This window comes from Desmodus rotundus, chromosome 6 (genome assembly GCF_022682495.2).
Source record: "Desmodus rotundus isolate HL8 chromosome 6, HLdesRot8A.1, whole genome shotgun sequence".
In the NCBI taxonomy this organism is placed as follows: Eukaryota; Metazoa; Chordata; class Mammalia; order Chiroptera; family Phyllostomidae; genus Desmodus; species Desmodus rotundus.
Window position 1 is genome coordinate 131,074,692 of NC_071392.1, and position 23,933 is coordinate 131,098,624.

The 23,933-nt window shown below is 40.4% G+C and overlaps 1 protein-coding gene across 4 annotated transcripts in view; it reads right to left on the bottom strand.

Annotated features, from left to right (window-relative positions):
• The window catches only part of DZANK1 (double zinc ribbon and ankyrin repeat domains 1), a 103,032-nt gene that overhangs the window by 60,008 nt on the left and 19,091 nt on the right, over window positions 1–23,933 (bottom strand). For all 4 annotated transcript variants that reach the window (XM_053927045.1, XM_045194917.2, XM_045194916.3 and 1 more), the window contains exons 4-7: window positions 17,082–17,196; window positions 12,836–12,932; window positions 11,764–11,888; window positions 5,008–5,093 (exon numbers count right to left, since the gene is read on the bottom strand). In XM_053927045.1, the coding sequence (XP_053783020.1) occupies window positions 5,008–5,093; window positions 11,764–11,888; window positions 12,836–12,932; window positions 17,082–17,196 (423 nt within the window). The remainder of the gene's footprint in view (window positions 1–5,007; window positions 5,094–11,763; window positions 11,889–12,835; window positions 12,933–17,081; window positions 17,197–23,933) is intronic.

A 23,933-nucleotide genomic window follows, 5' to 3' on the forward strand; every position in this document is an offset into this window, starting at 1 on the left:
GAAAACTGTAATAGCATAATCAATAAAAAATTTTTAAAAATAAAAATGAAAAATAAGTATTTGTAAGGATATGAAAAAACTGACACCCTTATGCATTTCTGATGGAAGTGTACAATGACGCAGCTGCTGTAGAAAATAGTTCAACAGTTCCTCAAAATGTTAAACATAGAATTACCATAAAATCCAGAAATGTTGTGTGATTCCACTTCCATGAGGTAACTAGAATAGACAATCATAGAAACAGAAAGTAGAATAGAGGTTACCAGAGGCTGGAGGGAGTAATGGGGAGTTATTGTTTAATGGGAAGTGGGTTCTGTTTAGAACAATAAAATAGTTCTAAAAATGAATATTGGTAATGGTTTCCCAACATTGTAAATGTTCTTAATGTCATGAAATTTTACACTTAAAATGCTTAGATTGGTAAATTTTACTTATGCATATTTTACCACAATAAGCAAGTATAAAGGACCTCAAAAAATTGATTATATGAAATAAAAGTAATAATGTATAATGGGGTTTGTAATATTTGTAAAATAAAATGTATGACAAATGCACAAAAGCTATTGGTTTTCAGTTATTGGAAATATACTGAAACAGGGTGCAGCCCAGAGGAGGGCTCCAAATAGGGATTTGTAATGGGTTCCAGAACTCAAGGTGTCCAGGAAATATTAGAAAAATATATATAGAATGTCCTCACCCCCACAAGCCTGAGCTGGGGGAAGGGACACATGGAGAAGGGCCATTCAGAGCTATTTTGTATGGCAACAGCTTTGCAGCTTGCCCCTGGGGTGGTCATTTAACATGTCTATAACCTTTAACTGGTTTCACAGGTATGTTAAATAGCTGTGGGCATGCTTTGAATCAGGGGGATGGAGGTGACTTCTGCTCAAGATGTAACTGGGAAGCAACTCCCCCTGGTTATAGCGCCTGTGTGAGAGCTTGGATAAGATTGGCTCCATGCCATGGGGCCACACCTGCCCAGACTTACTATGGAAGCCCAGTAAAGCCGGAAGAATAGGGAATGCTGGCAGGTGTAACTGATTGTAGGAGGAGTTGGAAATGGGGCTGCAGAGGAAGACTGGTGCTGGGATTTAAATCCAGGCACAGCAGCCATAGGGAGAGAGGACCACGTGGTTTTGGAGGAGAACACAGAGGACCACGGGGTATTGGAGGAGAAGAGAAAGGACCACGTGGCTTTGGTGGAGTAGGGGGAAAACCACATGGCTTTGATGGAGGGGGGACCCTGTGGGGGTGACATAGCTGATGGTGCCGGGAGCCTGAATCATGGACTTCTACTTCTTTTCCTGAGATACAGTACCCTAGACTGGGCAGAGGGAGAAGGAACGACTGTGTACATCTGTGGGTATTCTAAAGAACTTTAGTATTTTAATGAAGACATTAAGTCATTACTCTAAGTCTGTATAACTTTTAAATAAATAATTTCCTTTTCACCAGTCTCTGGCAGTGAGAGACATCTTTCCCCTGGTGGCGGGCAAAGTGAACCTAGTAGATATGGGGGGGACCCCCAGAGAGAAAAGGGGGGTCCTTTCTGTAATAGTATATTGTGAACCCCCCCAGTTCTGTTCTGTAACAATACCATCATAAGGTTCTTATGCTATATACGAAGTAGTATTGTGTTGTACAAAAAGTCCATTTAGTTTTTTTTCATAAAATAAAAGACATTTTTGGGAGGAGTTGGAAGATGGTGGCGAGGTAGGTGGGAGCTGAACACACTTGCTCCTGCACCCAACTGGGACATCTAGCTGATCTTCGGAGGAACAGAGTAAACAGCCAACAGAATTCCAGCTGATATGAAGTTTGGAAGCCAAAGGTTGCAGAGGATGCTTTAAAATGGATGGTAAGAAGATTTTGCAGGCCTGCACTGGAGACCGAGGCTGTGAATATTGTAGCCCAACTGAGCCTCCATACTCTCAGAACCACAGGAAAGGGAAAAAAAAACCAGAGCTCAGCCCCCTCTGCCTGCAGCATCCAAGAAAACCAGCAAAACCTGCTTGGCAGGTTTAAAGTGAGCTTGAGGCTTTTTTTTCCCCCCAGGTGTGAGACAATAAGATCTGGAGCTGTGAGAAGATCAAAGATAGATCCTGAAGGAAGTCAGAAGGGAACACCAACAGCTGAGACAAATTTCACTTTGGTATCCTTCAGAACTTGAATTTTATATTATTTTTTTGTTATTTTTATTTTTTAATTTATTTTATTATTTTATTTTTATTTTTCTCTTATTTTTTTAATTTCTCTTCTTTCTGTTTAGTTTTTTGTTTGTTTGTTTGATTTCATTGTTTGATTATTTTTTTATTCTCCCTTTTATATTGCATTCTAATTTTTCTTTCATTTCAGTCGTACTCAAAAACTACTCTTGGTCTTTCACTTTTTATTCTTTTTATTTAAATTATATATTTATCATATTATTGTTATTCCAAATCTCACACAGCACTCTTCCCAGGTCTTAATCCATTTTGCCATCTTCCTAAGCTTTATTACTGTTGCGGTTAACTGTATTCTCTCACACACTACACCGAGTTTCTATCCCTTACCCTCACTGTATCTCACCATCTAACCTTGCATAAGTGCTCTGCTTTCTCAAGTCAGCTCACATTCTTTTTCCCTTCTAATAAGAGTCTTATCTCTTTTTCACCTTTTATAAAAAGTGGCCAGTTGGGTGTAATATCATGGTTATTGTTGTACTTCTCCAAAGGACCTCCTCTCTGTTCTCTACTTGTTAGTACTTGAAATCCCATAGAATACTCTACTGCTGTCCTACTCTATTTCACCTTTGCCCTGCCCCTGATCTCATACAAGGCAAGGTGGGAGTTGTGAATACCAATAAACCCACTGGAGGGGAGAACCCACCAACAAAGAAGCCACCAATGGGTAAAACCCAAGTACAACAAGAGAGCCCACTCAAACAGGAGAAAGGGCAACCCTAAAGTATCCAGACAAAGAGATCAAAAAGACTGCACCACTGAATCCCACAAATCTCCTACCATAGAAACTCACACTACGAAGACAGCTAGCAAAGTAGAACATCAGGAACAATAGAAACAAACAAAAAGAGTCACCTAAAATGAGGAGAAAAAGTAAGAACCCATAATCGAAAGGAATAGAAGACTCTCCAGTAAAAGAGCTAAATGAAATGGAGGCAAGCAAACTATTAAATATAGAACTCAAAAGAATGGTTATAAGGATGCTCAAGGAACTCACAGACAGCTAGCTACAAGGAACTGAGTGGGAACTGCAACAGTACAAAAAAGGAAATAGAAACTATGAACAATAAACAGAAAGAAGCCTCTGGGACAACTTCAAGTGGATCAATATTTCCATCAGGGGGTTGCTGGAAGGTAAGAGAGATCAAGAAATTGAAAACATATTTGAAAATACAGTGACAGAAAATTTCCCTAACTTGGTAAAGGAAATAGACATACAAATCCAGGAAGTGCAGAGAGTCCCAAAAAAGATAAACCCAAAGAGGTCCACAGCAAGACACATGATAATGAAGATGCCAAAGGTTAAAGACAAAGAAAGAATCCTAAAAGCAACAAGAGAAAAGCAGTTAGTTACTTACAAGGGAGCTGATTTCTTTATTGAAACATTGAAGACCAGAAGGGATTGGCAGGAAATATTCAAAGTGATGAAAAACAAGGACCTACAACCAAAATTACTCTACCCAGTGAAACAGATAAAGGGCTTCCCAGACAAGAAAAGTTCATCACCAACAAACCAGTATTATATGAAATGTTAAAGGATCTTCTTTAAGAAGAAGATCAAAAATATGAATGAGTAATAAAAAGGCAATAAATACATATCTATCAATAATTAAATCTAAAAGACAACACAAACGAATAAGTGGAACAGAAATAGAATCATAGATAAAGAGAATGTTTTGATGGTTGCCAGATGGACTGGGATTCAGAGGGATGAAGTGATTAAAAAGTACAAATTGACTGTTACAGAATAGTCATGGAGATGTAGAGTACAGCATAGGGAATAGTCAATAGCAGTCTAATAACTATGTATGGTGTCAGATGGGTGTGAGATTTATTGGGATGATCACTTATTAAGTTATGTAATGTCTAATCACTGGGGTGTATACCTGAAACTAATATAACAATAACATATGCCAACTATAATTGAAAATAAAAAATGATTTTAAAAAACCACATCTGCCATCTCACTAAAATGAACAAAAACAAAAATAAAAGTGTTTGTGAGGATGTAGAGGAACTGTAACTCTCTTACACTGCTGGTGGGAATGTAAAACGGTACAACCTCTTTGGAAAACAGTTATACAGTTGTTGTTTTTTTGTTTGTTTTTTAGTTAAATATGCACCTAACACATGGCCCTGGCATTCCATTGCTAGGTATTTACCTCATTGAAATGAAAGTGTTGGCACATGACTAATTGTATACAAATGTCCATAGGAGCTTTATCTGAAACAACCAAAAACTGGAAACAACCTTGATATCCGTCAATAGGTAACTAGATAAACAAATTGTGATGTATCACTACAATTTAATACTATTCAGCATTAAACAGAAATAAATGTTTGATATATGTAGCAACATGGGTGAATCTCAAAATAATCAGGTTAAATTAAAGAAGCTGGCAAAAAAAAGTACTAACTGAATCATTCTATTCATATATGAAATCAAATGCAAACTAAGCTAATAGTGACAAGAAGCAGATCAACAGTTGCCTATGAATGAGGGGGGGCACAAGAGAGAAATTTCAAAAAGATACAACACTTTTGGAAGTGATAGATTTGTTCGTTTTCTTGACTGAGGTGATAGTTTTAAAGTTATATGCATATGTCAATTGTACTCATTAAATAAGTGCAGTTTATTTTATGTCAGTTATGCCTTTAAATCTGTAAAAATTTAATAAAAAACAGTGGGTGGGCAAACACCATTATGTCCCATCTTTAAATTCTTTTTGACCACAATGTGTCTTAGAAGGTTTTAAGAAATAGTGAAGAGAATGAGATTACTTACTTGAGAAAGTCTGTCTCCCTTTGAATTCTCATGATTTCTGTGCTTGTCAAACTCTTATGGCCAGTTATGTGTGCAAAACCAGGAAACTAAAATTAAGAATATAATAGAATCATGGTAAAAGCTGTGGTATAATGAAATTTCATTAAAAATTAATTTTAACTTTTTTTTCTTACATCCAGCATCCATCATTTAAAAACCATGATTGGAGACATCATAAGTAATGATTATCCCAGTACCCAACATTAAAAATTAAAATTCTATTCATAATCAGATATGTACATTACATTAAAAACATAAGTTTACAAGAGAAGATATCTGACTTTAGCTTCAGACAGACAAGAGTTTAGAATCTAGAAACCTAAATTACCACACATTTTTCTCAAGGATTATATCCCTAGGAAACTCAAAAGGACTCACCTAAAAGAATAAATTCAGCAGCTGTCTGCTGTTATCCACAAACATTGAACTCACTTCAACATACTTACTTGAGCATCCACTTTATACCAGGCACTGTGTTTGATGCAAGGAGGGAGAAAGATAAATATTACAGCACATAGCCCCTCCTGCGACTCATAGCCTATCCTGTAATTGATTTAATGTGGTCTGTATGTCTGAGTGGTAGGAGAATGGGACCAAAAGGAAGTTTGGAGAAGGAACATGAGGGAAGAAGCTAACACTTATGGAGGGTCTGACAGTATTTTTTTAGAGCCGTTATCTCCTTGACATTTCACAATGACCTTAGGAGGTGGGTAATATCCCCATTTATTGATTTTATTCTTATAACATTTTTGATTTTATTCTTATAACATTTACTTTTTATAATTTCAAATTTATAAAAAAGTTGCAAGGATTGTACAAATAACTCTTGTATAACCAGTTTGAGCTGTCGTTCATGTTAACATTTTGCCCCAAGTGATTTCATTTTCTCTCTCTCTGAATCATGGAGAATAAGCTACAGTAACAGTGTCTTCTGTCTCTAAATACTTCAGTGTGCATTTCCTATGAACAAGGATGTCCTCTTACACAATAGTACAATTATCAAAACCAAAAAAATTAACAGTGATATAATATATTATATAGCCCTGGCTTGTATGGCTCAGTGGATTGAGTGCTGGCCTGTGAACCAAAGGGTCACCAGTTCAATTCCCAGGCAGGGCACATGCCTGGGTTGTGGGCCATGTCCCCAGTAGAGGGTGTGTGAGAGGCAACCACACATTGATGTTTCTTTCCTTCTCTTTCTCCCTCCCTTCCCCTCTCTCTAAAAATAAATAAATAAAATCTTTGAATATGTATATAAATAAAATCTTGAAATATATATAATCTAACTCACAGATCTTTATTTAAATTTTATTGATAGTGCCAATGATGTCCTTCACAGTTATATTTTTCTTGTTCTAGGACTAACTATAGAATCATACTTTCATTTAGTTGTCATGTCTCTTTTGTATCCTTTAATCTGAAATAGTTCCTCAGTCTGTGTTTATCCTTCATGATGTTGACATTTTTTGAAGAGTAAGAGGTCAGTTAATTTGTAGAATCCCCTTCACTTTGGTTTTGTCTCATGTTTCCTTGTGATTGGATTCACTCGTGCATTTTGGTACAAATACCAGAGAAATGACATGGTGTTTATCTTAGTCCATCATATCTAATGGCACATATATTCCTCACTTTTGAGATGAAGATGCTACTGAGGCTCAGAAAGTCCAAGTCACTTGCTTCAGGCCACATCAACATTAGCTTCTACAACAATGCCTGCAGGCTGAGTTTAAGACTCCAGACTTTATGTTGCACGCAATGAGGATGAGGGGGGCGGGAAATGGGACAACTGTAATAGCATAATCAATAAAAATATTAAAAATAAAAAAATAAACAGAAACATTTCAAACAAACAACCTAACCCTATGCCTACAAGAACTAGAGGAACAACAAAAAAGACAGCCCAGAGCAAGTAGAAGGAAGGAAATAACCAAGGTCAGAGCAGAGTTAAATGACATAGACACTAAAAGCACAATTCTAATGATCAATGAATCCAGGAGCTGATTCTTTGAAAAGATAAACAAAATCGACAAGCCTTTAAGTAGGCTCATCAAGAAAAAAAGAGAGAGGATCCAAATAAACACAATTAGAAATGAAACAGGAGAGATTACAACTGATACCACAGAAATACAAAGGATTGTAAGAAATTACTATGAAGAACTGTATGCCAAGAAATTTGAAAACCTAGGTGAAATGGACACACTTCTAGAAAAATATAATCTTCCAAAATGGGATGTAGAAGAAGCAGAAAACCTGAACAGAGCAATATCGGCAAAAAAATTGAAGCAGTCATCAAAAAACTCCCAACACACGAAAGTCCTGGACCAGATGGTGTCACAGGAGAATTCTACAAAGCATTTAAGGAAGAGCTAACCCCTATCCTTCACAGACTATTCGAAAAAATCCAAACTGATGGAAGACTCCCAAACACTTTGTATGAAGCCAGCATCATCCTAATCCCAAAACCAGATAAAGACACAACGAAGAAGGAAAACTTCAGGCCAATATCGCTGATGAACATAAATGCTAAAATTCTCAACAAAATATTGGGAAACCGCATCCGGCAATACATTAAAAAGATCATACACCATGACCAAGTGGGATTCATCCCAGGGATGCAAGGATGGTACAATATTCACAAATCAATAAACATAATACATCACATCAACAACAGCAAAGACAAAAATCACATGATCATATCAATAGATGAGGAAAAAGCATTTGATAAGGTACAGCACCCATTTCTGATAAAAGCACTCAGCAAAGTGGGAATAAAGGGAGCATTCCTCAACATACAGCCAACATCATACTCAATGGACAAAAACTGAGAGCTTTCCCACTAAGATCAGGAACAAGACAAGGATGCCCTCTCTCACCATTCCTATTCAACATAGTATTGGAAGTCCTAGCCACAGCAATCAGACAAGAAAAAGCAATAAAAGGCATCCAAATTGGAAAGGAGGAAATGAAACTGTCACTGTTTGCAGGTGACATGATAGTGTACATGGAAAACCCTATAGACTCCACCAAAAAACTACTCGACCTAATAAATGAATTTGGCAAAACAGCTGGATACAAAGTCAATACTCAGAAATCAAAGGCATTCCTGTATACCAACAACAAAACTGCAGAAACAGAAATCAGGAAAAAAAATCCCATTTGATATAGCAACAAGAAAAATAAAGTACCTAGGAATAAACCTAACCAAGGAGGTAAAAGACCTGTACTCTGAAAACTACACAACATTGAAGAAAGAAATCAAGGATGACACAAACAAATGGAAGCATGTACCATGCTCATGGATTGGAAGAATTCACATCATCAAAATGGCCATACTACCCAAAGCGATTTATAGATTCAATGCAATCCCTATTAAAGTACCCATGACATATTTCACAGATAGAGAACAAACATTTCAGAAATTCATATGGAACCATAAATGACCCCGAATAGCTGCAGCAATTTTGAGAAAGAAGAACAAAGCAGGAGGGATCACAATACCTGATATCACACTGTATTACAAGGCCACTATCATCAAAACAGCTGGTACTGGCATAAAAACAGGCACATAGACCAATGGAACAGAACAGAGAGCCCAGAAATAAACTCAAGTCTTTATGGTCAATTAATATTTGACAATGAGGCAGAAGCATAAAATGGAGCAAAAGCAGCCTCTTCAACAGATGGTGTTGGGAGATCTGGACAGCTACGTGCAAAAAAATGAAACTCGATCACCAACTTATGCCATACACGAAAATTAACTCAAGATGGATAAAAGACTTAAATATAAGTTGTAACACCATAAAAGTCCTTGAGGAAAACATTGGCAGGAAGATCTAAGACATTCCACACAGCAACATCCCCACAGACACATTCCCTAAAGCAAGGGACATAAAGGAAAGAATAAACAAATGGGACCTCATCAAAATAAAAAGCTTCTGCAAGGCTAAAGAAAACAGCACCAAATTACAAAGAGAACCAACAGTATGGGAAAACATATTTGCTAATGATACCTCAGAGAAGGGCCTGATCTCCAAAATATATACAGAACTCACACGACTCCACTCCAGGAAGACAAACAACCCAATCAATAAATAGGCAAAGGACTTGAACAGACACTTCTCCAAGGAAGACATACAGAGGGCCCAGAGACATATGAAAAGATGCTCAGCATCACTAGCCATCAGAGAGATGCAAATTAAAATCACACTGAGGTACCATCCCACATCAGTCAGAGTGGCCAACATAAACAAATCAACAAACAAATGTTGGAGAGGATGTGGAGAAAAGGGAACCCTAGTGTACTGTTGGTGGGAATGCAGACTGGTGAGGCCACTGTGGAAAACAGTATGGAATTTCCTCAGAAAACTAAAAATGGAACTGCCCTTTGACCCAGCAATTCGCTGCTGGGATTATACCCTAAGAACCCTGAAACACCAATCCAAAAGAACCTGTGCACCCAATGTTCACAGCAGCACAATTTACAATAGCCAAGTACTGGAAGCAACCAAAGTGCCCATCAGCAAACGAGTGGATCCAAAAACTATGGTATATTTACACAATGGAATTCTACGCAGCAGAGAGAAAGAAGGAGCTTATTGCAACAGCATGGATGGAACTGGAGAGCATTATGCTAAGTGATATAAGCCAGGCAGTGAGGGACAAATACCATATGATCTCACCTTTAACTGGAACATAATGAATAGAAGAAAAAAGCAAACAAAATATAACCAGAGACATTGAAGTTAAGAACAATCTAACAATGGTCAGGGGGGAGTGGGGAGAGGACAGTGAGGAGAGGGGATTACAGGAACTACTATAAAGGACACATGGACAAAATCAAGGGGGAGTGTGGAGGTGGGGGTGGGAGGTTGGTTCAGCTGGGGTGGGGTGGAGGGATGGGGAGAAAAGGCACACAACTGTAATCGAATAACAATAAAAAATTAAAATTATTTCAAAAAAAAGAAAATTCAAACTCCTTATAATGGGACTCACCCATAGTATTCTGTGATTCCCAATCATGTCTGCCCATTAGAATCACATGTGGGTGAATTTAAAAAATAAATAAAACTATGTTCAAACATCACACCAAATCAATTAAATCAGAATTCCTGAGTTTGGGTTCCTGGGTTTGGTTTGAAGCCCCTCAGGTGATTCTAGTATGTAGCCATCTTTGAGAACCATAGCTCGCCATGCTCTGGCTGCAGTCTACCACTCCCACTTCATCTCCTACCTTGCTCTCCACACCAGCCTCCCTGCAGTATTACCACCATACCCTGACAGGTGCCCTGAGTGAGGGAAGAGCCGAAGGAAGGGCCCAGGGCAGTGTGAGTGAAACCTCGCTCTCTGTCTGGGTGACAAGCTAAATGGTGTGTGACAACAGATTCCTGCCTCTCCCTACCTGCCACCCCTACCTACCCCCACCCCATGAAGATGTGGCCAGAGGAGGTTGTTGCACTGAGGCCCTGAGTGTTCATCAGGCAAGTGAAGTATTTGGTTAAGGCTAAAAACCTTCCCACTCATTTTCAGTCCCAGAGGACAAAGCTACATGTGACCTAGAGGTCAACATGGCAGCAGGGGGAGGTGCTGTCCTGTCAGTGTGGAGAAAGGACAGGATTGGCTAGGGTGCACAGGCCCTCCTGGAGTGCACAGAAGTGTGGGCCAGGAAATATAAACTGAGGGAAGGGAGAAATGCACTCAATGTTTCTGGACCCACTTCACAATGTGGAGGCCTGGGCTTAAGGGGCTGGCTGGCCCTGGAAGCTGTGTGGTTAATGGTGGCTCTGAAAAGAAGAGAGTCCGAGGACCACAGTAGGAAGAGAAGCTGAGATGCTTGGAGGAGGACTCAGCGGCTGCCTGCAGTTCCCAAAGGACAGTATTTTGAATGGGAGAAGGAACTGTAGGCACATCCTTGGACTGGTCTGGCAGGGGGTGGCTGGGTTTTCCTCTGGGTGCTCTGGAGGGGATGGGCTTTGAAGCAGGAGCCTGCCATCCTCCCAGATTGTGCAGCTTTTGAATAAAAGACCTCTTTCCTTTTCTCACCAAACCTCTGCCTTCAGAATTTGCCTATGGGTGGCAGCAGACAGCCGAACCCTGCTTTTGTTTGGTAACAAATCCCTACTTGTACTCGTTGTTAGTGCTGCCAAGAGGTTTGCAGGGCTGGCTTCTCTTCATCGTCAAGGCTCAATTCAAATGTCACCTTTTCAAGAATATCCTCTCCTATTAATCCTGAATTAGAACACACTTCTTCCTTCATGGTCATTCTCTCTCCCAGGATTTCTCAGACTTGAGTGTGCATCAGAGAAGGGCTAATTAAAACAGATGAGTGGGCCCACCTCCAAAGTCCCTAATTAAGTAGGTGTGAAGTGGGGCCTGAGGATTTGCATTTCTGATAAACTCCCATGTGATATTGGTGCTACTGGAGTGTGAGGTCCACTTTGAGAACCACTGCTCTATCCTATTACCCAGTGTATCCTTTTCATGATACTTATCACAATTTTAAAATTTTTGTTTCATTATTTACATATTTATTATCTTCCTACCCCCACCCCTCAATAAAATGTAAGCTCCATGAGTACAAGAGACTTTCTTGTCCAGCACAGTATTCCCAGCTTTGGAACATGGTGAAAAGGCTGGGAAACACTTCCTTAAAGTAGTTCATGGGAAACATTAAAAAGACAGTAGGTATTTAGTACTCTTAAGATTTTCTTTAGAAGTTACCTGGGACTGGTGGGTAGGTGGTCTAGAACTTGATTGTTCATGGTAAGCTGGGATTTCCAGGGGACTGTCTGAGAAGCGAAGATCTTTCAATGTTTTAGGTTCACTTCTTCTACCTACCTTGAGGTCTACAAGTACATCAAAAACATCATTCTGTGAATGTTTGTAATTATATATGTAATCACACAAAAACGTCTTAATAGTTGGAAAACTTTAAATAAGGGACTACTGTCATCACGTTCTTTCCCTAAAGTAGTAATCAAATAAAGATGCTCTCACTCAGTTGAACTAGCATGAGAAAGAAAAAAAAAATTAGCCCAGACTGAGAAAATTAAAATTTTCCCTGCTACATTCCAAAACATTTCACATCAGCCTGGCAAAATAGATAAATCCAACTGCAAATTTATCAGGAAATATATCTCCCCAGGACAGAGTACAGCAGTAAAATGTCCTAACAGCACCCCCCTGCTTTGAGTGACCAATGTTTCTTACTTGCCAAGAAACCATGTTCTCTAAAAAATCAGATTTTCAGAAACTGCTGTTTCAAATAATACCAATAATAATGAAACATCTGACTCTTGCCATCTAAGTCACTTTGACATAGACAAACATCTTTAATTTCCAACTCTGGTGCAGAGCTTCAGAGAAGGACTTCTAAGCACAATAGTCATATTTATTTTTGTTGTTTCCAAGGTAGCAGAACACTGATACCATTACGCAGTCCATACCTGATGGTGACCACTTCACACACAGCCCTGCTGTGCTTTGAACCTTTCAAACACTCTGCTTTCACTTACATGAAACCACCCTTCCCCTCCAAACCCTCCACTATCTTTTCCTTTATTTTGTGATACCCTATGGGTCCTGTGGTGTGTGGCCCCCCTCATTGCAATGAGTCATAAACCTGACTTTGGTGGACTGCTGGATTAGCTTCTGTGGATGAGCCATTAGCTAAAATAGCACTAAAACTCAAATTATAGCTTATTTTATTCCAACCCTTCTGCAAACAAAATAAGCTGTGAATCTGTTTGGGGTTTAGAATACTAAATATTATCTTCATTCTCTCATGTCATACCTAGAAACTTTCTAAGGTTTACATTCCAATCCAGTTTATTTTCAGCATTCTTAGATTTCTTCCTTAGTTTTGATCCAAAAAATCCATTTTTCAATTCCTAGGAACGAAAAAATTGCATGTCAGTCACTTAGTCAGGCCCACTTAGAATGTGAACATTTAGAGTTCCATGATAAAGGCAGTGTCATAGTGTGTTCTTCTTACTTGAAAGGATTTACAGTAGATTTTACAAAGTGACTTCTGCTTCATCTTATTCTGGAAACACACAGCTTTGTATTTGTGCTGCCTGGTTGGCAGCGTATCTGGTGGTAGGCCTCACCAGGTCAACTGGCCAAGATGAGAGGCAGGTAACAGCACATGTAGGCAGGATGTTGTTATCACGGGAGTCTGAGTAGTAACAGAGGGACCACCAGATCCAGGAGGCAAAGACAGGGTGGGGATCAGACCAAGATAGGACTTATGTACACTACCTGCCCACATACAGTCCTTAACACTCCTCTCTGTACTTTCTCCAAGGATTCAGTCTCTTATGCCTGATTAAGCCTGAGCACCTGCTGACACATAATAGGCTCAGCCTCTGCTGGCTGCCCCTACCCAGTGTAGATCCCTCTGGTGATCATACTTGAGCCCCGCACTTTGCCTGTACCCACTGCTTTGGTCCCACAGCCTCCTCTCTGGCCTCTGGTCCACTGTTGGGCTAAAGAGACTCCCCAGAAAACTCCAAGTCACCCCCAACAAGACCTCTGTGACAGACTTTTTAGTTGGTTGCATTACCATGGGTTGGCCCACCCCCTTACCCTTGGATCTATCTCACTGATACCCACAGCCCAGGGACTGAAGTTTCAAATGTCCTTTTTAGATAGATCTAGTTTACTCTCCATAGTGAGGCTCTGCAGGTATTTGGGAATGAAGATTTCAACACAACTTAAAGCTATGCCCACTGAAGGCTTCTCTACTAGTCTGGTGCATCTGTTCAACAAGTATACACTCACTGCCCTTTCCTACTTGCTCCTGTGCAAGGTGTTGAGTATGGAAGACATGCTCTCTGCCACTTTGCAGCCTACAGTGCAAGGAGATGATAGACAAGGAGCAAAGTAATTACATATTCAAAGCATTGTATAAAAGGAAAAGGCCTGGGTGCTAGGAGAACAGTGACAGAACACAGAAAAACACAGTTTAGTTTAGTTGGAGTATATAGGGGAGTCACAAAGCAAGAAAGGATGACTAAGGACAGAAACTGATCACTTAAGATCCCAGGCTAAAGGTTTGTCTTTCTTCACTAGGTAAAGGGGAGTCATTGAGGACACTAGAGTAGTCACTGATGATGGGTAGGAATTTCTGACATGCAGGGTGGAAGAAAGGCTGACCATGTGGGGACATGAGCAAAGATACTTTGTGATGGCTGATAATGACCTCAATTATAAGAACCTGACTGTGGGTAGAATGACTGTGGTGCTGAAATGAAAGGGAAGATGTGACCAGTGAAAAAGAAGGAATCAAGAATGTGGTGACTGAGAAGATCCAGCCAAGATGGAAACATAGGTAGAAAGGCTTTGCTTCCTTGCACAACTAAAAGAAGGATAACAACTAGTTTAAAAAACAATAAACAATCAGAACTGCCAGAAAATCAAACTGCATGGAACTCCAACAACCAAGGAGTTAAAGAAACATTCACCCAGACCGGTAGGTGGGGCGGAGATGGGAGATAGGCAGCAAGGCAGGGACTGCGGGGGCGAGGTGGGGCTGGCTGAATGTGAAACTAGACTCAAGACTAGCTGTAAAATACTGTGGGGATTGCAGCAGCAGGAGAAACTCCCAGTCTCACAGGACAGTTCGTTGGAAGATGAGGCTAGAGAGGAGCAAGTGAAGGGCATTGTTCCCTTTCGGACCCCTCCCCCACAGAGAGCACCAGAACACTGCAAAAAGTGTTGCCCTGCCCTGGTGAGCACCTAACACTCTGCCCCCCTTACAACATAACAGGTGCACTGAGACAAAGAAATATGGCCCAAATGAAAGAACAGATCAAAACTCCGGAAAAAGAGATAAGCAATGAGGAGATAGAAAACCTATCTGATGCAGAATTCAAAACACTGGTAATCAGGATGTTCACAGAATTGGTTGAGTATGGTCGCAAAATAAAGGAAGAAATGAAGGTTATCCAAAGTGAAATAAAGCAAAGTATACAAGGAACCAATAGTGAAGAGAAGGAAACCAGCATTCAAATCAATGGTTTGAACCACAAGGAAGAAATAAACATCCAACCAGAACAGAAGGAAGAAACATGAATTTTAAAAAATGAGGAGAGGCTTAGGAACTTCCTGGACAACTTTAAATGTTCCAACATCTGAATCATAGGGGTGCCAGAAGGAGAAGAGGAAGAGCAAGAAATTGAAAACTTCTTTGAAAAAATAATGAAGGAGAACTTCCCCAATCTGGCAAAGCAAATAAACTTCCAGGAAGTCCAGGAAGCTCAGAGAGTCCCAAAGAAGTTGCCCAAGGGAGAACACACCAAGGCACATCATAATTCCATTACCCAAGATGAAAGATAAGGAGAGAATCTTCAAAGCAGCAAGAGAAGAGAGTTACCTACAAAGGAGTTCCCATAAGGCTATCAGCTGATTTCTCAAAAGAAACCTTACAGGCAAGAAGAAGCTGGAAAGAAGTATTCAAAGTCATGAATGACAAGGACCTACATCCAAGATTACTCTATTCAGCAAAGCTATCCTTTAGAATGGAAGGGCAGGTAAAGTGCTTCCCAGATAAAGCCGAGTTAAAGAAGTTCATCATTACCAAGTCCTTATTATATGAAATGTTAAAGGGGCTTATCTAAGAAATAGAAGAAGATCAAAAACTATGAACAGTAAAATGTCAACACTCATAACTATCAACAACTGAACCTAAAAAACAAAAACAAAAATTAAGCAAACAACTAGAATAAGAACAGAACTAGAGAAATGGAGGTCACATGCAGGATTATCAGTGGGAAGGGGGAGGGGAAGAATGGGGGGGATCAAGGTACAGGGAATAATAAGCATAAATGGTAGGCATAAAACAGATGGGGGGAGGTTTAGAATGGTATATGAAACAGAGAAGCCAAAGAACTTATATGTACCACCCATGAACATGAACTAAGGTTGGGGGGATGCTGGAGGGTAGGGGGAGTACAGGGCAGAGTGGGGATAAGGGGGAGAAAAAAAAAAGGGAAAATTGTAATAGCATAATCAATAAAATATACTTAAAAAAAACTATGTGTGGGGTTGTGGCCTTGCTCCTGCTCTGCAAGGCAAATGCTGGGCACATGCAGGCGTGTGTGTGTGGAGGGGGGTTGAAGTGCTCATGGGTCCATGCTAGGACTCTTCCGGGACAGAAGAAGCCATGGGTGGGACCTCCAGCACCCGCCAGGTCACCTTTGAAGTGGACGAGAACTAGAACATCACCACGGTGAAGGGCATTTGGCTTTCAGAAAATGTGGTTAATCATATGAAGGATATCTTTTCATCAGGCTTGAAGTCTCAGCAGTATTCTGGTGCTTATGGTGCCTCAGCTTCTGATGAAGAATTGAAAAGAAGAGTAACTAAAGAGCTGGCACTGGAGCAAGCTTAGAAAGACTATGAAAATCAGAAATGACTAAAGCAAGGCAAAGAACTAGACTGCAAGAGGGCTCTTGCCAATGAGCAGTTGACCAGAGCTATTCTCCAAGAAAGGATATCAAGTGAGGAGGAACACACTAAGGCAAAGCACCTGGCTAAGCTGCTTAAGGAGAAAGATCGAGTAATAAAGAGACCGGATGCATACTACAAAGAGCAGCTGGCTCTTTGACAAAAAGAGAAAGGCAGCCCTCTCTACCTTTTGTACTTTCTATTCATCTTTCTCTTCTAATGAAGCTCCATCATTCGGTGACCTCCCTTTCAGCAAAGCTTGGGGTTGGGATCAGGGACAGGGAACTGGAGCAGGGAGAGGGGTGTGCCCCTGTCTCAGGCCAGCAGTGTGGGACAGATTTCTTCAGACTATGGCACATTGGGTTTCTCTCTACTTTTCTCCTTTGACTTTGTAAGAGCCGTTTCATTTTAACTTATGGTGATCATGTAAGAAGACAAAAAGGAGAGAAAATGTACCTCTTTTACTGGAATAATGTTTATGATTACAGGTGAAATAAGGCATTTTTTTTAACCAGCATAAAGACAGCCTTGGCTTGTAAAAAAGAAAAAAACAATTTGGTGACAATCTGTGTTACATTTTCATTACTTGCCTGCTTTGAAGAATCTTCGAGAACATTTTCAACACTGTCTTCTGAAGAGACTGTATTTCGTGGTTCATAGTCCACCTGAAACACCTTTGTTACAATGCCACTCTGTCTGCAGTCTCTGAAAATTATTTTAAAAAGAAAAAGTCTGTGTGTTACGCAAAGATTCCATAAAAGGTGGCTAGCAATTAAGATAACTCTATTAAAGTCCCTTAGTCTAGCTACTAAATTTATTATATTTTAAATTGGAGAAATCAAAATACAACTTCTATGGTCTTTGTCAACCTTATTCTCATTTAGATTACCTATCACTTTGTAAAAAACAACTCCAAAATGTACTGTCTTAAAACAAGCCTATAAGTTAACCAGGCTCAGCTGGGTAGCTCTCATCTGCAATCTATCATGTTGTTGCAGTCAGATATTGGCTGGGCCTGGAGTCAAAAGATCAAGTTGGCTGGATGTCCAAAATGGTTTCTTCCCTCATATGCACAGCCTAGGCTAGGATGTTTCCGTTTCTCTCTCTCTCTCTCTCTCTCTCTCTCTCTCTCTCTCTCTCTGTCATTAGGTGGTTAGTCTGGGCTTCCTCACAGTATGGAAGTCTCAGGGAAGTCAGACTTCCTACATGGTGGCTGGCTTCACCCAGTGTTTATATTCTAAGAGACCAGAGGAGAACCTGCAACTTTGTGTGATCTAGTCTTAGCATCATTTCTGAAGCATTTTATTGTTCAAAAGTAAGTCATAGGGCCAGCCCAGGTTCAAGTGGAAGGGCTACACTAGGAGGCATGGTTCATTTTTGGAGACTATCTACCATACTCACCATAAAGATTTTACACTTTAAGTCTCAAACTATTCTAAAACAAAGAATAGTGTTACCTGTATATCATTCCATGTGACTCAAGGGAATTTACTGTATCCCTTCTATAGGTAGCATAATATATGCTGCTCTGGTGAATACAAACAGTTACTCCTCAAATACTACCATGTCTTAAATTTATTCACAATATTTTACAATTAATGTTGTTACTCTCTGATGCAAAAGAAGTTCCATGAGGAAGCAATGCAGAGGTGCCAATAACTAAAAACTGGTGGTGATTTATTCTGAGCACCAGCAGCTCACCTATACTCTTTACTTTTTTAAAAAAGTTTTATTGAGGTATAATTTACAGGCCATAAAATTCACTGATTTCTACAAGAAGAAGGCAGTGAGATAGGTGGGAGCGGAGTCCACTTCCCCTTGGCATCAGTGAAACGCCTAGCTGATCTGAAGAACAGAGCGAACAGCCAACAGTATTCCAGCATATATGAAGATCAGAGACCAAACACTGTAGAGCACATTGAAAGATCAGATGGTAAGAAGAGTGCTTAAGGACAATAAGGTCCCTGGGACCAGTGCGGGGACCAGGGCAGCTGAAGCCCCCAGCAGGGGAGGCAGGGTCTGCTGCAAGATTCTTGAGAGAGAACCAGGCTGGGCTGTGTGAGAGGCCAGGTGCTTGTTTGGACCTGGGGGCTTGAATAGGAGGAATTTCTTGAAAAGAAAAAGAGAAAATAGAGGCACTCAGCAGCTGTTTAGAAAACTCTCCACAGCAGCCATGGCCTCTGGCGCCCCTCCCCGCTCAGACCCTGGACTGTGAACACCGGATAAGCAGCCCCAGCCCACACCTGAAGCCAGGGTGGTGCGCACCCAGATCAGCAGCCTGAGCGCCCACACCTGAAACCTCGGGAGGGCGCGCACTCTAATCAATGGCCCAGCTGCCTGGGTGCACAGGCCCAAAGCCCCCAGGTGAGTGTGTATGCCGATCATCGGCCTGGGCGCCCACACCAGAAGCCCAGGTGGGTGCGCACACAGATCAGCGGCCCGGTTGTCTGGGCGCACAGGCCCGAAGACTAGGATCCGTTTGCAACCCGATCAACAGCCTGGCTGCCCGCCAGGTGACCCCCCCTGAAGCACCTGGGACTCAACACCTCCCACCTAGCCCCTGCGCACAGAGGCACAGAGCACTGCAGGGCCTACTCACTCTCTAGGAGGAAGGCAGAACACGCAGTAGAGGGGAGCTGCAGGGATAGGGGAGACTGCAGTACCTGGAAAGATTTGACTCAGTAGGGGCCTATACTACCCTGAAGGAGCACCAAGACCCCCTAGCATCTAGGACATCAAAGAGTAAGAAGGTGGAGTGTGAGTTGCCCCTAACTGGTGCACCTTAAGGACAGCACAACTGGTGGACTAAAACCTAGGGGGGAGGAGAAGGACCCTGAGGAACTGGACTGGAGGCTGGACAACACCAAAGAGTGTGGCTCAGGAAGGGAGAGAAGTGAAACCAATCCTTCCACCCACCCCCTCCCGTTTCACAGACAGGAAGACCAGCAGAACTGACCTGACTGGTTTAAAGCCAGCAGAAGACTTTTCTTATTTTTTCCCCCTTCTTCTCTCTCCTTCTTCCTTTCTGTCTTTCTTTCTTTTTTATTCCTTCTTCCTTCCTTCCTTTACTTTTTTATTCCTTCTTCCTGCCTTATTTTATTTATTTTTTAAAATTTTTGTTAAAATTCCTTCTTCTTTTCTTTCCCCCAATATTTTTTTATTCCTTCTTCCTTCCATCGTTCCTTTCCTTTTCTATTCCCTTTTCCTTCCTTCCCTTTTTCTTTCTTTCTTTTTTTCTTCCTTTTCCCACAGGTGAGACAATAAAACCTGGAGCTCTGAAAAGACCAGAGTTAGACCCTGATAGACCCATAAACAACAGCCCAAGACCAGTGAGCTCTGGAGAGTAACGAGACGGCACCACTGAATCCCACTGGCATTCTACCATAGAAGTTCATAACATAAACCCAGGGAGTCAGAACAGATCAATTTAAGAAGCAGAGGCTAACAAGAAGAGTCTCACAAGCAATGGGAAGACAAAGAAACAATCCCCAAATGAAAGGAGGAAGCCTCAGAAAGAATGCTAAATGAAATAGAGGCAAGTCAACTATCAGATACTGAGTTCAAAGCAATGGTTATCAGGAAGCTCACTGAGCTCACAGAGAACTACCAGAAACTACAGGGAAACTACAATGAACTCACTGCAAACTATATCAACATGAAAAAGGAAATAGAAACTATCAACAAGGGCCAAAAGGAAATGAAGAATACAATTTCTGAACTGAGGAACACAGTAGAAAGAATCAAAAGCAGACTTGATAAGGCAGAGGATCGCATCAGCAAGCGGGAGGGCAAAGTAGAAAAAAAACACCCAGAAAGAGCAAGAAAAGGAGAAGAGGCTCAGAAAGAATGAAGAGGGATTAAGGGAAATGCAGGACAACATGAAACGCAATAATATCCGTATAATAGGGATACCAAAAGGAGAAGAAGAGCAAGGGATAGAAAACGTGTTTCAAAAAGTAATGATGGAAAATTTCTCTAATTAGATGAGAGAAAAAGTCATACAAATCCAGGAAACACAGAGAGTCCGAAGCAAGAGGAACCCAAAGAAGCCCACGGCAAGACACATCATAATTAAAATGGCAAAATCCCAACGCAAAGAGAGGATCTTAAAGGCAGCAAGGGAGAAACAGGAAGTAACATATAAGGGAGCCCCAAGAAGGTTAGCAACTGACTTCTCAATAGAAGTGCTCCAAGCCAGAAGAGAATGGCAAAAAATATTCCAAGCAATGAGAACCAGACGCCTGTAACCAAGGGTACTTTACCCAACAAGGCTCTGAACCAAGATAGAAGGCCAAATAAAGAGCTTCCCAGACAAAAGAAGTCTCAAAGAATACACCTCCACCACACCAGCTCTGCAAGAGATGCTAAAGGGACTGCTTTAAGGAAAGGAAGGAAAAGAGAAAGACAGAGGAACACAGGTAGGAAAAAATGGCAATGAATAACTACTTATCGATAATAACCTTAAACGTAAATGGATTAAATGCTCCAATCAAAAGACATAGAATAGCTGAATGGATAAGAAAACATGACCCACACATATGCTGCCTACAAAAGACCCACCTCAGGACAAAAGACCTACACAGACTGAAAGTGAAGGGCTGGAAACAAATTTTCCAAGCAAACAGACAGGAAAAAAAAGCAGGGGTAGCAATACTCATATCAGACAAAACAGACTTCAACAGAAGGGCCATAAAGAGAGACCCAGAAGGCCACTTCATAATACTCAAAGGAAGAATCCACCAAGAAGACATAAACATAGTAAATATATATGCACCCAACAGAGGAGCACCCAAATACATAAAGAAAACCTTGGAGGACTTCAAGAAAGATATTGACAGCAACACAATTATAGCAGGGGACTTTAACCCCCCACTGTCAAAAATGGACAGATCTTCCAAACAAAATATCAACAAGGATATTGTGTCACTTAACAATACCCTTGAAGAAATGGAATTAACTGATATGTAGAGAGCCTTTCATCCCAAAGAAGCAAAATACACATTGTTTTCAAGTGTACATGGAACATTTTCAAAGACATCACATGATAGGACACAAAGCAAGCCTCAACAAATTCAAGAAAATTGAAATCATACCAAGGACTTTCTCTGACCACAAGGGAATGAAACTAGAAACCAACCCCAAAGGAAAAAACCCAAAACACTCAAAATCATGGAGACTGAATAGCATTCTATTAAACAATGAATGTGTCAAGAACGAGATAGGGAAGAAATCAAAAAGTTTCTGGAAACAAAAGAAAACGAACTTATAACAACCCAAAACTTATGGGACACAGCAAAGGTAGTCCTGAGAGGGAAGTTCATAGCAATACAGGCCTACTTTCAAAAGATGGAAACATTTCAAACTCGAGGAACAACAACAAAGACAGCCCAGATCAAGTAGAAGGAAGGAAATAACCAAGATCAGGGCAGAGTTAAATGACATAGAGACTAAAAGCACAATTCTAAGAATCAATGAATCCAGGAGCTGGTTCTTCGAAAAGATAAACAAAATCGACAAGCCTTTAAGTAGGCTCATCAAGAAAAAAAGAGAGAGGATCCAAATAAACACAATTAGAAATGAAAGAGGAGAGATTACAACTGATACCACAGAAATACAAAGGATTGTAAGAAATTACTACGAAGAACTGTATGCCAAGAAATTTGAAAACCTAGGTGAAATGGACACACTTCTAGAAAAATATAATCTTCCAAAATGGGATGTAGAAGAAGCAGACAACCTGAACAGAGCAATATCGGCAAAAAAAATTGAAGCAGTCATCAAAAAACTCCCAACACACGAAAGTCCTGGACCAGATGGTGTCACAGGAGAATTCTACAAAGCATTTAAGGAAGAGCTAACCCCTATCCTTCACAGACTATTCGAAAAAATCCAAACTGATGGAAGACTCCCAAACACTTTGTATGAAGCCAGCATCATCCTAATCCCAAAACCAGATAAAGACACAACGAAGAAGGAAAACTTCAGGCCAATATTGCTGATGAACATAGATGCTAAAATTCTCAACAAAATATTGGCAAACTGCATCCAGCAATACATTACAAAGATCATACACCATGACCAAGTGGGATTCATCCCAGGGATGCAAGGATGGTACAATATTCGCAAATCAATAAACAGAATACATCACATCAATAACGGCAAAGACAAAAATCACATGATCATATCAATAGATGCCAAAAAAGCATTTGATAAGACACAGCACCCATTTCTGATAAAAACACTCAGCGAAGTGGGAATAGAGGGAGCATTCCTCAACATAATAAAGGCTATATATGAGAGACCTACAGCCAACATCATACTCAATGGACAAAAACTGAGAGCTTTCCCACTAAGATCAGGAACAAGACAAGGATGCCCTCTCACCACTCCTATTCAACATAGTATTGGAAGTCCTAGCCACAGCAATCAGACAAGAAAAAGCAATAAAAGGCATCCAAATTGAAAAGGAGGAAATGAAACTGTCACTGTATGGAGATGACATGATAGTGTACATGGAAAACCCTATAGAATCCACCAAAAAACTACTCGACCTAATAAATGAATTTGGCAAAACAGCCAGATACAAAGTCAATACTCAGATATCAAATGCATTTCTGTATACCAACAACCAAACTGCAGAAACAGAAATCAGAAAAAAAATCCCATTTGGTAGAGCAACAAGAAAAATAAAGTACCTAGGACTAAACCTAACCAAGGAGGTAAAAGACCTGTCCTCAGAAAACTACACAACACTGAAGAAAGAAATTAAGGAAGACACAAACAAATGGAAGCATGTACCATGCTCATGGATTGGCAGAATTAACATTATCAAAATGGCCATACTACCCAAAGCAATTTATAGATTCAATGCAATCCCTATTAAAGTACCCATGACATATTTCACAGATATAGAACAAACATTTCAGAAATTCATATGGAACCATAAACAACCCCAAGTAGCTGCAGCAATTTTGAGAAAGAAGAACAAAGCAGGAAGGATCACAATACCTGGTATCAAACTGTATTACAAGGCCACTGTAATCAAAACAGCCTGGTACTGGCATAAAAACAGGTACATAGACCAATGGAACAGAACAGAGAGCCCAGAAATAAACTCAAGTCTTTACGGTCAATTAATATTTGAGAAAGGAGGCAGGAGCATAAAATGGAGCAAAAATAGCCTCTTCAACAAATGGTGTTGGGAAATCTGGACAGCGACGTGCAAAAAAATGAAACTCGATCACTAACTTACGCCATACACAAAAATAAATTTAAGGTGGATAAAAGACTTAAATATAAGTCGTAACACCATAAAAGTCCTAGAGGAAAACACTGGCAGGAAGATCTAAGACATTCCACACAGCAACATCCTCATAGAAACGTCCTCTAAGGCAAGGGACATAAAGGAAAGAATAAACAAATGGGACCTCATCAAAGTAAAA